Raw genomic sequence first — 12,200 nt, forward strand, 5'->3', positions numbered from 1 at the left:
ACCTATGTGTAACGAATTCCTGTATTTAACGACGTTTTTCAATTCCCCATTGCCAGTCCCATTGAAACCCGTGTGTTTTCTTCCTCGATGTAGCTAAGGCGTTGTGACGGTTAGCCTTGACGTAACGAATTCGCTACGCTGATTAGTCAGTATTTTGTGAACTTTTTATGAAACACGGGCTGCAGAAATGCACTAATTTAGCTCACTTCGTCCGCGCGGCAAGCTACCGTGCCTTTCCACGTGTGAGCGCTGGGTCGGCGGTGCACGGCTTGCCTGTCGGCGTGTAGTCTGGCGTCTCCACTGCCATCTGCAGTGCCGGTTCCTCGCTGATGAGTTCTGCTGCTAGAAAAGAAAAATGTCTTTCAAAGACAAGGTCGCAATTTTAAATGCCGTCTCCACCGGCGAGAAAGGGGAACGTCTCCTCCCGGTACAGTACTCAGTTAGCACCGTTTCACCAATTTGAAGAGCGGAAAAGAGCATCAGTCTCAACGAATTCACGAAAAGGCGCCCTTTTAGCATAATTTTTGTCCTTTAAATGCCTTGAGGCACAGAAAAGTATCAAAAGGCAGAAGTGATACTTAAATTACGTCTGTGCACACGAGGGTAAGTGACTTTGCGGTGTTTTGAGTGCCCTTTAGGGACTAAGCTCGTGGGAAAGCAGGTGGCGCAACTCACGCCGGTTTCACAGTGAAATAAATTCTTGACAAGTGCGCTAACCGTCAGTAGTGTCTAGCATTTTGATTTCTTTTCTGCTTCACTGACGCGAGGCTTAACTCGAAACCTGCATTTAACGAAAACCTGAATGTAACGAAAAATTGGGAACTTGTGTCAACTTCGTTATATCCAGGTTTAATTGTATTCAGGATGGCACTTTTGCGGCCTAATGTGACTATTGCGCCGGGTTTGGCGAAAGTGCTCATTGCGTCCTGATTATTATCTTATGCGGAATGTTTTGTTCGCTATTTTTCTGTTTTGTGCTTTATCGTTTATACACGATGAGACTAGGTGCTTGCGAACGGCATCGCCCAATTAATCGTGTATGAAGCACAATCACGGGGTGCCGCGCTATCGACAACGAAATGCCGGCGAGACGAATCGAGAACCTTTATTTATCTTGTTTATTTTGTATGCGGCTTGACCACTCAATTTATCTTTCAGCCAAGTCTCCGCTGCCGATAAAGTAGGCGGTTTACGAGGCTCATAAAGAAATTATTTCTTTTTTTTTTGCTCTCTACGTCCTTAATTAAAATGATCCACAGACATACTCATATAAACTGCCTGTTCGATATGCACACCGGCATTCGTCAAAATTGCGCCTCGGGTTCCCATCGAAGATTATTGCAACTTTTCGCCGTAAGATTATTCGCTACACAGGGCCTCCCGAATTTTTTGGCACCAAGGAGCAGGTCTTAAAACCACTTCAGCAACAATCAGCTTGTCTCCTCTTCTTTTGTCGACCTTGTCCTTCCGCTCGGCTGGGCATCTGCAAGCCGGCTTCCTTCATCGATATAGGCTTGAATTGCTCGGCTAACAGCATCCCTCGACCCTATAGTAAGCCGGCAAATTCTTCTTTGAGGAATACCTTCTAAAAAGCAGTAGATAATCTTTCGGCATTGTTCGATGGGAACCCGAGGTGCAATTTTGACGAATGCCGATGTGCATATCGAACAGAAAGTTTATATGACTATGTCTATGGATCATTTTTTAATTACGGACGTAGACAGCAAAAATATCGAGTGAGTGAGTGAGTGAGTGAGTGAGTGAGTGAGTGAGTGAGTGAGTGAGTGAGTGAGTGAGTGAGTGAGTGAGTGAGTGAGGGAGGGAGGGAGGGAGGGAGGGAGTGAGTGAGTGAGTGAGTGAGTGAGTGAGTGAGTGAGTGAGTGAGTGAGTGAGTGAGTGAGTGAGTGAGTGAGTGAGTGAGTGAGTGAGTGAGTGAGTGAGTGAGAGAGTGAGGGAGGGAGTGAGTGAGTGAGTGAGTGAGGGAGTGAGGGAGTGAGTGAGTGAGTGAGTGAGTAAAATTAATTTAGACAAGCTTCAGGCGCTGGTAGTTGGGCGCCGAGCCGGTGGCGACCTCCTCTAGTACGAGAAGCCCTGGTCCGCGCCAGCTGCCATGACCTTCTCCTCCAGGGTTGGCTCGGTTGAGAGGTCGGTGCTAGCCAGCTCGCCCGCGCACTGCTCGTACCTTGAGTGAGGTGCGCCCCGCAGAAGTCAGAACTGCTTATCGTCCAACCAGGCAGGCCAAAGACGCAAGCACCCCCGAACGTAACCGTAACCATCGACGGCACGCAAATCACACCGACTGAACAGATTCGGATCCTGGGCCTGTTACTCAGGGGAGACGGAAAAGCCTCGGCCGCCGTCACCAAGATTAAGCACTCGACTGAACAGATCGCAAGTATGATACGTAGAGTTGCGAACCGCAACCGCGGTCTGAAAGAAGAAGACGCACTGCGGCTAGTGCAGGCGTTCGTCGTGTCCCGCGTAACCTACTCCGCCCCGTACCTCCGGCTATCGAAGGCGGACAAGGAAGCGCTGGACACGGCGATGCGTAAAGCCACCAAGATAGCCACGGGTCTGCCAATGTACTCGTCAACGAAAAGATTGATGGAAATGGGCACCCTCAACACCACGGACGAACTCATCGAAGCACAATTGTCCAACCAGAGAGTTCGTCTGAGCAGGACAGAACACGGAAGAGCCGTCCTACACAATATAGGATGGCAGGTTGAACCACAGACGGAAGAGGCACCACTCCCTCAGAGATGGCGTGACTCCATCACAACAAAACCGTTACCGCGCAACATGACAGTGGAACGGCACGAAGGCAGGCGGACGGCGGGGGCCAAAGCCCTGGCCCGGAAGCTGGAGGAGGACCCCCAGGTCCGGTACGTGGACGCCTCACTCCCAAAACACGGAACAAAGGCCGTGGTGGCCGTAACGGACATCGACGAGCTGAAGACCTGCGCGTCGGTGAAGACTACGGACCCCACCGTGGCAGAAGAGGTAGCCATAGCGCTGGCCCTAGCCATGCCGGAGGTCAGCACGGTGGTTACCGACTCCAAGAAAGCGTACGCAAGCTATCGGAAGGGGATCGTCTCCTCTGCGGCAGCAACTATACTCGAGAGACATCCCACAACACCGGGACGAGTCATCGAGCTCGTGTGGGTCCCGGCCCACTCGCTCGTGGAAGGCAACGTCACCGCCGACCACCATGCCCGAGAACTAGCCATCCGGGCCGAGGAAGAGCAACCACACCCCGTCACGAGTTATAAGGAGATCGTCCGCCTATACAAAGAAAGTAGAACGAGGCTTCCAAAGCCACACAAGCAACTGAGCAGACGGCAGCAGACGATATTGCGCCGCTTACAGGCAGGGTCGCTCGCACACCCGGCGCTTCTGCACAAAATGTACCCTGCAGAACACGACAACACATGTCCATTCTGCCGGGGAGACGGCACTCTCGCGCACATTATTGTGGAGTGCAAAAAACTCAAGACACCCCCCTACACCCTTCCTCCCTCCCCCAATTCCAACCCGCTCGAGCGATGGGAGACCTTACTGTCCAGCTCTGACCTCACCATTCAGCAACAGCTGGTGGCTCGAGGAGAAGAATTACTGGACACATATGGGTCCCGCGAATAGGGAACCACCCCATCTGGTGCCTGCGCGCACCATTCTTTATTTGAAGCTCCGTTAAAGTTGTTCACTCACTTGAGTGAGGATTAGGGGCAAGGGACGGAGTTTTCTGACACTCCCATACCATGTGGTACAGTGTGAGAGGTTGGGGACCGAAATTACCGGTAGCGTAGTAGAGGGCGGGGTACATGGCATGAAGGAGAGGGGCGTGAGGATAGGAATTTCTTTGAAGTCGGCGAAACGCAGTCGCCTCGGTTCTGGGCAAATGGGGATGTGGTGGCGGGAACTGTCGTCGTTCGTAGCGGTAATGGGCGAAGATGTCTGTATATGAAGCAAAAGTAGCTGGCTTGAGAGAGCGAAATGGCTGCGTGTCTCCGCCTTCTTCAGAAACGTTCCGGAGGGTATACGAAAGCGAGCAGCGTCTTGTGCCGCCTGCTTTTTTTTGAAGGACTCGGGCCAGGGGGTCCAGATTATGTGCATTACAGGGAGCTGGCGTACACTTTGCAGAATTTTGAGATCCGCGGGTGTTATGCGACCTAGCAGGAAGTTGCGGCAGGTGGTTTGAAATAATTTCTTGCACGTACCTTCCAAATCGCCTATTTTATCGGCAGCGGAAATCGAGCTGAAAGATACGTTCAATTTCTTGTACGCACCTTGCAAGTCGCCTACTTTATCGGCAGCGGAAAGCGAGCTGAAAGATACGTTCAGTGGCCAAGTCGTATACGAAATAGACAAGATAAATAAAGGTTTTCGATTCATCTCGCCGGCATTTCGTTGTCGATAGCGCAGCACCCTGTGACTGTCCTTAATACACGCCTAATTGGGCGACGCCGTTCGCAAGCCGCTAGTCTCATCGTGTATAAACGATAAAGCACAAAGCATAAAAATAGTAAACAAAACATTCCACGTAAGACACTTATCAGGACGCGCAGAGCACTTTTGCCAAATCCGCCGCAATCGTCACACTAGGCCGCAAATGTGCTATCCAGAATAATGGAATGCTACAAAGGCGTGGCTATACGGTGTTTCAGTGACCACAGCTGCAGAAGGCGAGAAATTCTGCGTGTCTGCGAGTAACAAAAAATTAGCAGTGACTTAGCTCGGCTATGCCAGGATATATCGTAGCGTGAGCTAAGGTTCAGCTGGTTATTCTTAGCTTTCCTGGTTGTCTAGGATTAACTAGATTATCATGCTTACTGCTGCTTCAATGACACGCACACGGTATGCGCATAATGTGACACATGTATATTTATCAAGCGGATCCGGCGCAGCGTCACCAACGCGACCAACTATACTTGGTCGTGGTCACCAATCGCCCCAGAGCTAAGCTGGTTTCACATGTGCACGCCGGTGTTGCTGCGACGCACGACCCATCGGCTCCACACCCGGCGACCCCTCGCATGATCATCAAGTGGACCGGGCAGCCACGTGCGGAATGGAAGTCGGCGAAGACGCTGGGCGCGTGGGGTGTGTGAGAGACGCCGGGCTGCGAGAAACGTACTGTGCGCCGTGTGACCTCACTGGTCCTCGCACATGCGCAGCACGGCTCTCCAGGAGCCACGCGAAAGTGCTCAACCTCGGCCAGTGTAGCTCACGCTACTAGCAGGACGCGCATGCGCTCCCCACAGGTCTCGACAACAGGCGCCAGGCCGCCAGAGTGCGCATCGGTGGCTTTTGCCGCGCGATCGCGTGGTACGGAATATTAAGGCCCCGCCTGCACACGATGCAATGATGAAAGCTGCCTATCAAAAGCTTTACATGACGTGTATAGAGAACTAAATGTGCGCTTAAATTCCGAGAATTATTTCCTATTGCGTAGATATTCTTGCACCGATTTTCTTTGTTGGAAAATTTCTACAGGCGAATGGGCATATCAGTAGCCCAAAAGGCCGTTTCTTCGTTATTTCAAGTTCGCATTGGGCTATACCGTATTATGGGAAATTAAGTCTACATTTCGTTTGGTTATATGCATTTTGGCTATTCATTCCCTTTATAGCTATGAAGTCCATCTGCAATATAATGAACATTAAATATCTCATCTCGCTAATTACGCATTTTGTGCACATACTAGTTGTTACACGATTGGTGCGTTTTAGTGATTTTTTGCGCATTAAATTTATCTCTTTTCGTCCCATGTGGGCGACGGAAAAGACAGGTATTTTTATTTTGTAATTTTATTTCTGTATTCTTTAGTATTTACGTTCCTCGGTATTTTTGCTCTTTGAAAATTTGACGACTAACAGACTATTTTGACACCACTTAAACGATAAATAGTGTTGGGAAATTATTCGTTTCTGTGCAAATACAGGGTGTTATTTGTTCGAACTTTTTAACAAATATTACGGGGTTGTGTCTGTTTTTGAAGTTCTTGTTTTTCTTGTTTCCTCGTAAGGCTGGTATGCAGGATGGGTATTTTATAGTTTCGTGAATTCATTTTCATTTTTAAATTACCTTAGCACGGCTTTTTATAATTTGGTTTAAATAATATCCATTTACACTCTAATAATTAAAGAGGTCAATTAGGCAGTACTGCAATTTCGTGCAAATACACGGGTTCCTAGGTTTAGTCAGAAGAAAAAGAAAAAACGGTATCAGGGCATCCCGAGCTCCTTTGAAAGACCATCGTCTAGATATGTGAGGGGGACGTTATTTTGTTTTCAATGTACGTGCATCCACAAGAAGTTAAACAATGGTTCATGCCCATTTGCCCAAAGCAAAAAGGGCAACCCGCTCATAAATTTGAACAGGTAAGTGAGGAAGCGCCATCTTCCGCCTTGACATGCTTGTAGGAACTTCGTTCGTCGTTACGATTGTTTAGCCCCTTCCCCCTCTCTTGAAATGGGCTATATGTCCATGGCGGCGCCTCCTGCCGCGGGTTTTTCTGGTTATGGTAATGCCTGTAAGCACATGCAGTCAAAACTTGATCTAACGAAACCATATATTTTCAATTTCCTGATCTAACGAACGAATTCGGGTACCCCCTCCCCATGTCCCTGTACGGTGAATGCTTTTGTAAACTCGAACTAACGAAATAGATGCAGCGCCATTCGCGATTTAACAAAGTATTTTCAGAGCGATAAAATAAAAAAGAGCAATTTCATCTGTGTGTCGAGTGAATGTCACGAAGTTTATTGTGCCACGTCAGAAAAGAAAAACGATGCATCTTGTATCGTTTTTACGGATCTCTACGAGATACTCATCAGTCCCGTAGCTAGCGGATGCTTGGATGCCGCAGAATACGGCATCCAAGCCACCACGCTTTGCACAATATTAGAGAGTTTAGCAGTCCGTCCGTTCCGTCGCGTACGTAGCTAGCGTGTTGACCGGGACCCGTCTGGGCACTTGGGCATACTTCACGGTAGGGCGATTAGTTCGGCTGGTCTGCCTTCGGCATGTTCGTGCCTCCTGGCCCTTACTCCTCGCCCTTCCGCGCGTGCAGGCGCAGACGGGTCCCGGTGAACCCGGTAACAACGTAACGAACGGAACGGACGGACTGCTAAAACTCTCTATTGAAATGGAAAAAAAAACGCTATCATCCCTGCCACTTTGTCAGCAATTGCGTCGAGGAATAACCTCAAAGACGACCCCACTCGAGCAGTTGGAGAAGGCCCTGTTTTCGTGGCTCATATAAGAGTCACGAACGTCCGCTAATCAGTGAAGTGGAACTACTAAAGCGCTGTGTTTCGCGCGTCTGCTAGGTTGCGACGACTTCAGGGCAAACCCCGGCTGGGTTATTAATTTCACAGGGGAATTTTAGCGCCTTGCTAAATTATCGGCAGATGAGTGCCGCGGCCGCCGAAATTACAACGCCATGGTAGCTGCTGGGACACCCCTCCCTTTAGACATGAAATGTACGGAATTGGCTGCTTGTAATATGACAATCGCGATTTTACAAAGTTCTCGATTTAGCTAAATAATTCGCGGTTCCCGGTGACTTCGTTAGATCGGACTCGGACTGTAGTACGTTTAGGACACTTAAATACAGCGGCTTGGTAGAGTGTTCGAAACGCCAACAAAAGCTATCCGGAGCGTGTTCTGCGGGCTGCCCGACAGCTCTTGCGGGCTTTATCGACGGCATCAGCATATTTCAGTATTTGAGTATTTGATTTTTATTTCTTGGCAAAAACCAAGGGAAGGCTGAGACTAAAGGCGAACGTGGCCTGACAGAGGCCTCAGCCACCCGAATTACAGCGTACATAATAACACGTCTGATCACAAATTTAAGCATAATAGCACAATCGTAACAGAGAAATAGCACAAAGCAAAGTGATTACTACATTTCCTATGTATTATACAAAGCATAGGTCTAAAATTCAAAAAAGAATCGCAGTGTACACATAAACGCAGTTAATTCGTACGCATCAACTTTCACCAGTTACACTACTATGCCACAATTACGTGTTAATGTATTTTGTTTGTAATTGTTTTTAATTTCTAACTTTAGGGGAACATGTAGACATATACTTCAAACTCTTAATTATATATCAGTATTGCAAGCGTTTTGCTTAAGAAACACTTCTTTGAGCTGTTTTTTTAAACGTAAATTTACTGGCGTAGAAGTTCTATTTTTGTCCCAACTTCTTCAATATTTGAGTTGACTAGTACAGGAAAGATTGCTCACCATAGCTCGTTCTTGTTTTTGGAGTGTGCCGTATTGTATGCCTGTCACCATTGTCGCGTCCGAACATGTCAGGCACCAGTTAATTCTACTGTCGCCTCGTTTATAGACGTGAAAATGGCACAGTGAGGATTGGTTTCGTCTGGCAGCGCGCACGAGTGCGGTTTGTTTCGAATATATACGCCTCGGTTATGTGACCATGCCAGTACCTGACAACCACTTGGGCCTTTTCTAGGCGAAAATTTTATGCGCAGTCAAGGCTGGGCGTCGAGAAATATCTTCCCACTCATACCTTATAGCAAGAGACAAGGAAAGTTAATGAAACAATGAAAAAAATAAATGGACTGCCAGTCGGAAAGAAACTGAATAGCTCGTACGGGAATAAAACCCAGTGCAGCTTCGGAAATGCCAAAGAGATTCGTCTAAACTTCAGCCAAACAGGACGGACCAGACCCAAGTAGAGACGCTATATGCTCTGCTAGTTTGCAGTACATGGGGCGGAGAGGGGGACGCTTAAATATCGTTGTGTCCGAATGTGGAACGAAATCAAAGTATGAATGTTTTAGTAATCACACACACAAGCTGCCCGTTCACTTTCCGTTTCTTTTTCGACTTCATCGAAGAGCTTATTACTGGAATAATAACTAATAACTAATGCATCTAATTACTTTAGGGACCCCTTTTACAACCCATTCTTGGGTTCTGGGGTCCCACCTGTATAGTTCCATGCAGATGTATTTATGTACAGTACAATTAAAAAAAAATGATGAAAATTGATTGAACTAATGCACTAATAACTAATGCATCATTATTCAGTTACTAATCACTAATGCATCACCAATGCACTAACGAAATCACTGATTCATAATGCATCAATTACTTATGCATGATTGATTGCTTGTTATTAGCTGCAATCACGTGTGAATACATATAATTGACCTGCTCCAGACAAAATAGGGCGCGGAATGGCACGCGCGGAAGCACGCAAGCACACACTTAGGCAGTTCGGTCTTGTTTTTTTTGTCGTCATCTGCCGCTTTTGTTTCAGTTAAAACAAATTTTACCACATTAAATTGCCTTGTAAAGGCTTCCTCGCCTAGACCAATGGCTCGTTGAGTGAAGAATGCCTTTTCGCAGTTAAACCGAGAGCCCACATTCCGACAGACACCGTGCAAGCTTCGCACAACGCTGTACGCTCGTGCCCCGTAGCATATCGCGCAGGTATCCAACCATCTAGCGGCGCTTGTGGCGGCCCCTTGTTTGACTTAACTAGCACATAGCATGTATTTTTGCCACGGGCCTCTCCCTGGCGTCCCTTCAATAGCTGTAGCCTGAAGAAGACAACCACTTTGAAAGCCTTTCAGTGGTATTATGGTGTTTCTTAGCCACCGCACTGACGTAGCGCTGTCCATGCTGAAGCGCACACACACGAAACACGATGTTGACAGCAGTGCGACTTGTTCAAGTTGTTAGGATTCCTTCGCCAATAATCCCCAAATGTGGTCTTCTTGCATTCAAGTGCAACGATCTATGGTCACAAACGTGGGGCGCAGGACTCGAGGTGCGGTGCGGTTGTACGCGTAAATGTGTTCATTGTAGGTGGCAGTTTGGTATAAGATCTCTCGGGTGAAAGCGTGCGCAGGTGTGAGTGTTGCCATGTTAACTGCAAGGTCTCTAAGGTGACAGTGCGCGCAGGGTGTGAGTGTTGCCATGTTAACTGCATGCTCTCGGGGAAGAGTCCTTGCAGAAGCGGCTACACCACACCTTTCTTCTTCCTCTTTTCGAACGTTTCCCAGGCAATGCGCGAGGACCGCTGGGGCATGGCCACCCCGCCGATGATGAGCGGCACGACTGGCGACGGAAACAGCCCGCCGGACGTCACCATCTTCGGCAACGGGTCGCCCGAGGACGGGGACACCCTGGGACCTCTGCAGTCCGAAGGCGTCAAGGTGAGGCTCCAACAGCCCCCCTTCTCTTCCTCATTCTATGCGGTTTTACTAACATTGTCGACTCTGAAGGCAATATTGCGAGTCGTTCTGGGTGCCTTACTTAACGTGAACAATGAATTCGTAAAAACGGTGCACGGTAGCAGCAACTGAGTGAGGTACTGAAAGGTTCGCAGAAGACAAAAGCATGACCAATGCGCTAGCACTCCGTCTCATCAAGTTCAGTGCGAATTCCAGGAAAGGCTAAAAAGGTGGTTAGCGCAGTACAGTCAAGCGCAATTTGAAGGTAATCGAGCGAGCTTCGACCGATAAAGACGATAACGCCCCCGAGCGGCATTTTTTGGTGCGCCTGGGACCTAGTTTATGCATTCTCCTCTCCCTCGGTCGCTGTTCCTTCAAGCAGTCATCACTCCCACGGGTAGTAAACCACCCTTTTAGCTTTGTGGTGATTTTGTGCGGTGGTAATCACGTGTGGGCTTTCTTCTTGGTTATCGTGAGCAGCGATAGCACCCATTGTTATAAATGTCGGGTATTTGCCGACAATGTGTTTGTGCGCACCTTTCCGGGAACTACTGTAAGATACGACAAGTGGGATCTCGTCGCTGCGTGCGCGATAACAAAAGCGGAAGGGGGTACTGGTTTTGCCGCGGGAGTGATGGCCGCTTGAATAAACAGCGACCGAGGGAGAGAAGAATGCTTAAACAAGGAACCAGGCGCCGTAAAACAAGCCGCGCGGGGGCGTTATCGTCGTGGTCGGTCGACGCTCGCGCGATTACCTTCAAATCGCACGCGACTGTACTTGTGACACCAAATAGGATGTTCTGCACTCGTAGAAGCTACATATCGCAAGCAAACACTTATACAAGAGGTGTTACTGCTACGCTTGATTGACACTATTTTGTACTTTCAGGAGGCGGTTCGTCCATACAACCCAGGCGGCGCTACGGAGGCGGGAGATGCAGGCACCAACGACGACAGCGTCACCGGGAACTGATGCTCGCCTCCCGGCTTCTCACACATTCATCGTTTTCTGTTTTTAGCTTAGCAGAAGGAACCGCCAACATGCGCTTTAAATGATGTCGAATTCCGCTAAGAAGGAGCGCTGGTTGTAATTAAATATGTGGTATCATCATGAACATTCACATCATGCGCATTATTACAAACAGCGGTCTTTTTACCTTGCTCATCTACTTTCAACATTTACCTCATCATGTGCTTACGGTATTTATTAACCTTCCTTGTACAGTTAAATATGGATATAACAACGTTGATAAAAATTGACATTTTTTTCTTTACATGCAGGATTTCGTTAATGCATGTTTCGAGTTAAAGCTCACGGGCATGAAGCAGAAGCGAAACCATTATGCTAGACATCAGTGATGCTGAACTCATCCTTGTTAGAGGATATACTTCACACTGAAACACTGCGTGATTGGCGCCTGCTGCTATTACACGACCCCCACATTCACAAACGTAACTAAGTATCGTTCTTGCTTTTTGATACTTTTCGGTGCCTTAAAGGGAAGGTGAAGTGGTTTTAGAATAAAACTAAAAGTTGACTAGCAGCAAGTACACATTGAATAGTTCCCGTGTGTGAGATATGTTCGTAATACATACAACAGAAGCAGCGCAATACGCAAACAAAAGTGGCCCGATGCCCCGCCCCCATCTCTGGGCGCGATGCCGGAAGACCGAAGATCGCAGGCGAAAACCGGAAACGTCATACTTGGACTTCCTGCCGGATCGGCCGCTTCTGCCATGCTCTTTTCGCCGTGTTTTCTGTAGATGCTCGCCACAGGAAGAATGATACTTGTTGTTGTTGTTGTTGTTGTTGTTTATAGCACTCATTTGTACAATTTTCGTGTTTAGGCAGGATAATACCACGCCGGGTTGTTTTATAACATACGCAAGAGACAGCTGAGGTGGCTGTGCTTGATGACAGAGAATATACTACACTACGTTAGATACTTTGTAAAACGCTCCAATGCGTTTTTGCTATT

General features: G+C 48.0%; 1 protein-coding gene across 1 annotated transcript in view; it reads left to right on the forward strand.

Annotated features, from left to right (window-relative positions):
• LOC144146744 (uncharacterized) overlaps window positions 1-11,433 on the forward strand; it is a 43,034-nt gene extending 31,601 nt beyond the window's left edge. The window contains exons 6-7 of the mRNA XM_077678668.1: window positions 10,051-10,203; window positions 11,111-11,433. Of these exons, the coding sequence (XP_077534794.1) occupies window positions 10,051-10,203; window positions 11,111-11,194 (237 nt within the window). The 3' untranslated portion in view covers window positions 11,195-11,433. The remainder of the gene's footprint in view (window positions 1-10,050; window positions 10,204-11,110) is intronic.
• The last annotated feature ends 767 nt before the right edge of the window (window positions 11,434-12,200 follow it).

This window comes from Haemaphysalis longicornis, unplaced genomic scaffold (genome assembly GCF_048455015.1).
Source record: "Haemaphysalis longicornis isolate Haplotype H1 unplaced genomic scaffold, Haemaphysalis longicornis Haplotype H1 scaffold_7, whole genome shotgun sequence".
Lineage (NCBI taxonomy): Eukaryota > Metazoa > Arthropoda > Arachnida > Ixodida > Ixodidae > Haemaphysalis > Haemaphysalis longicornis.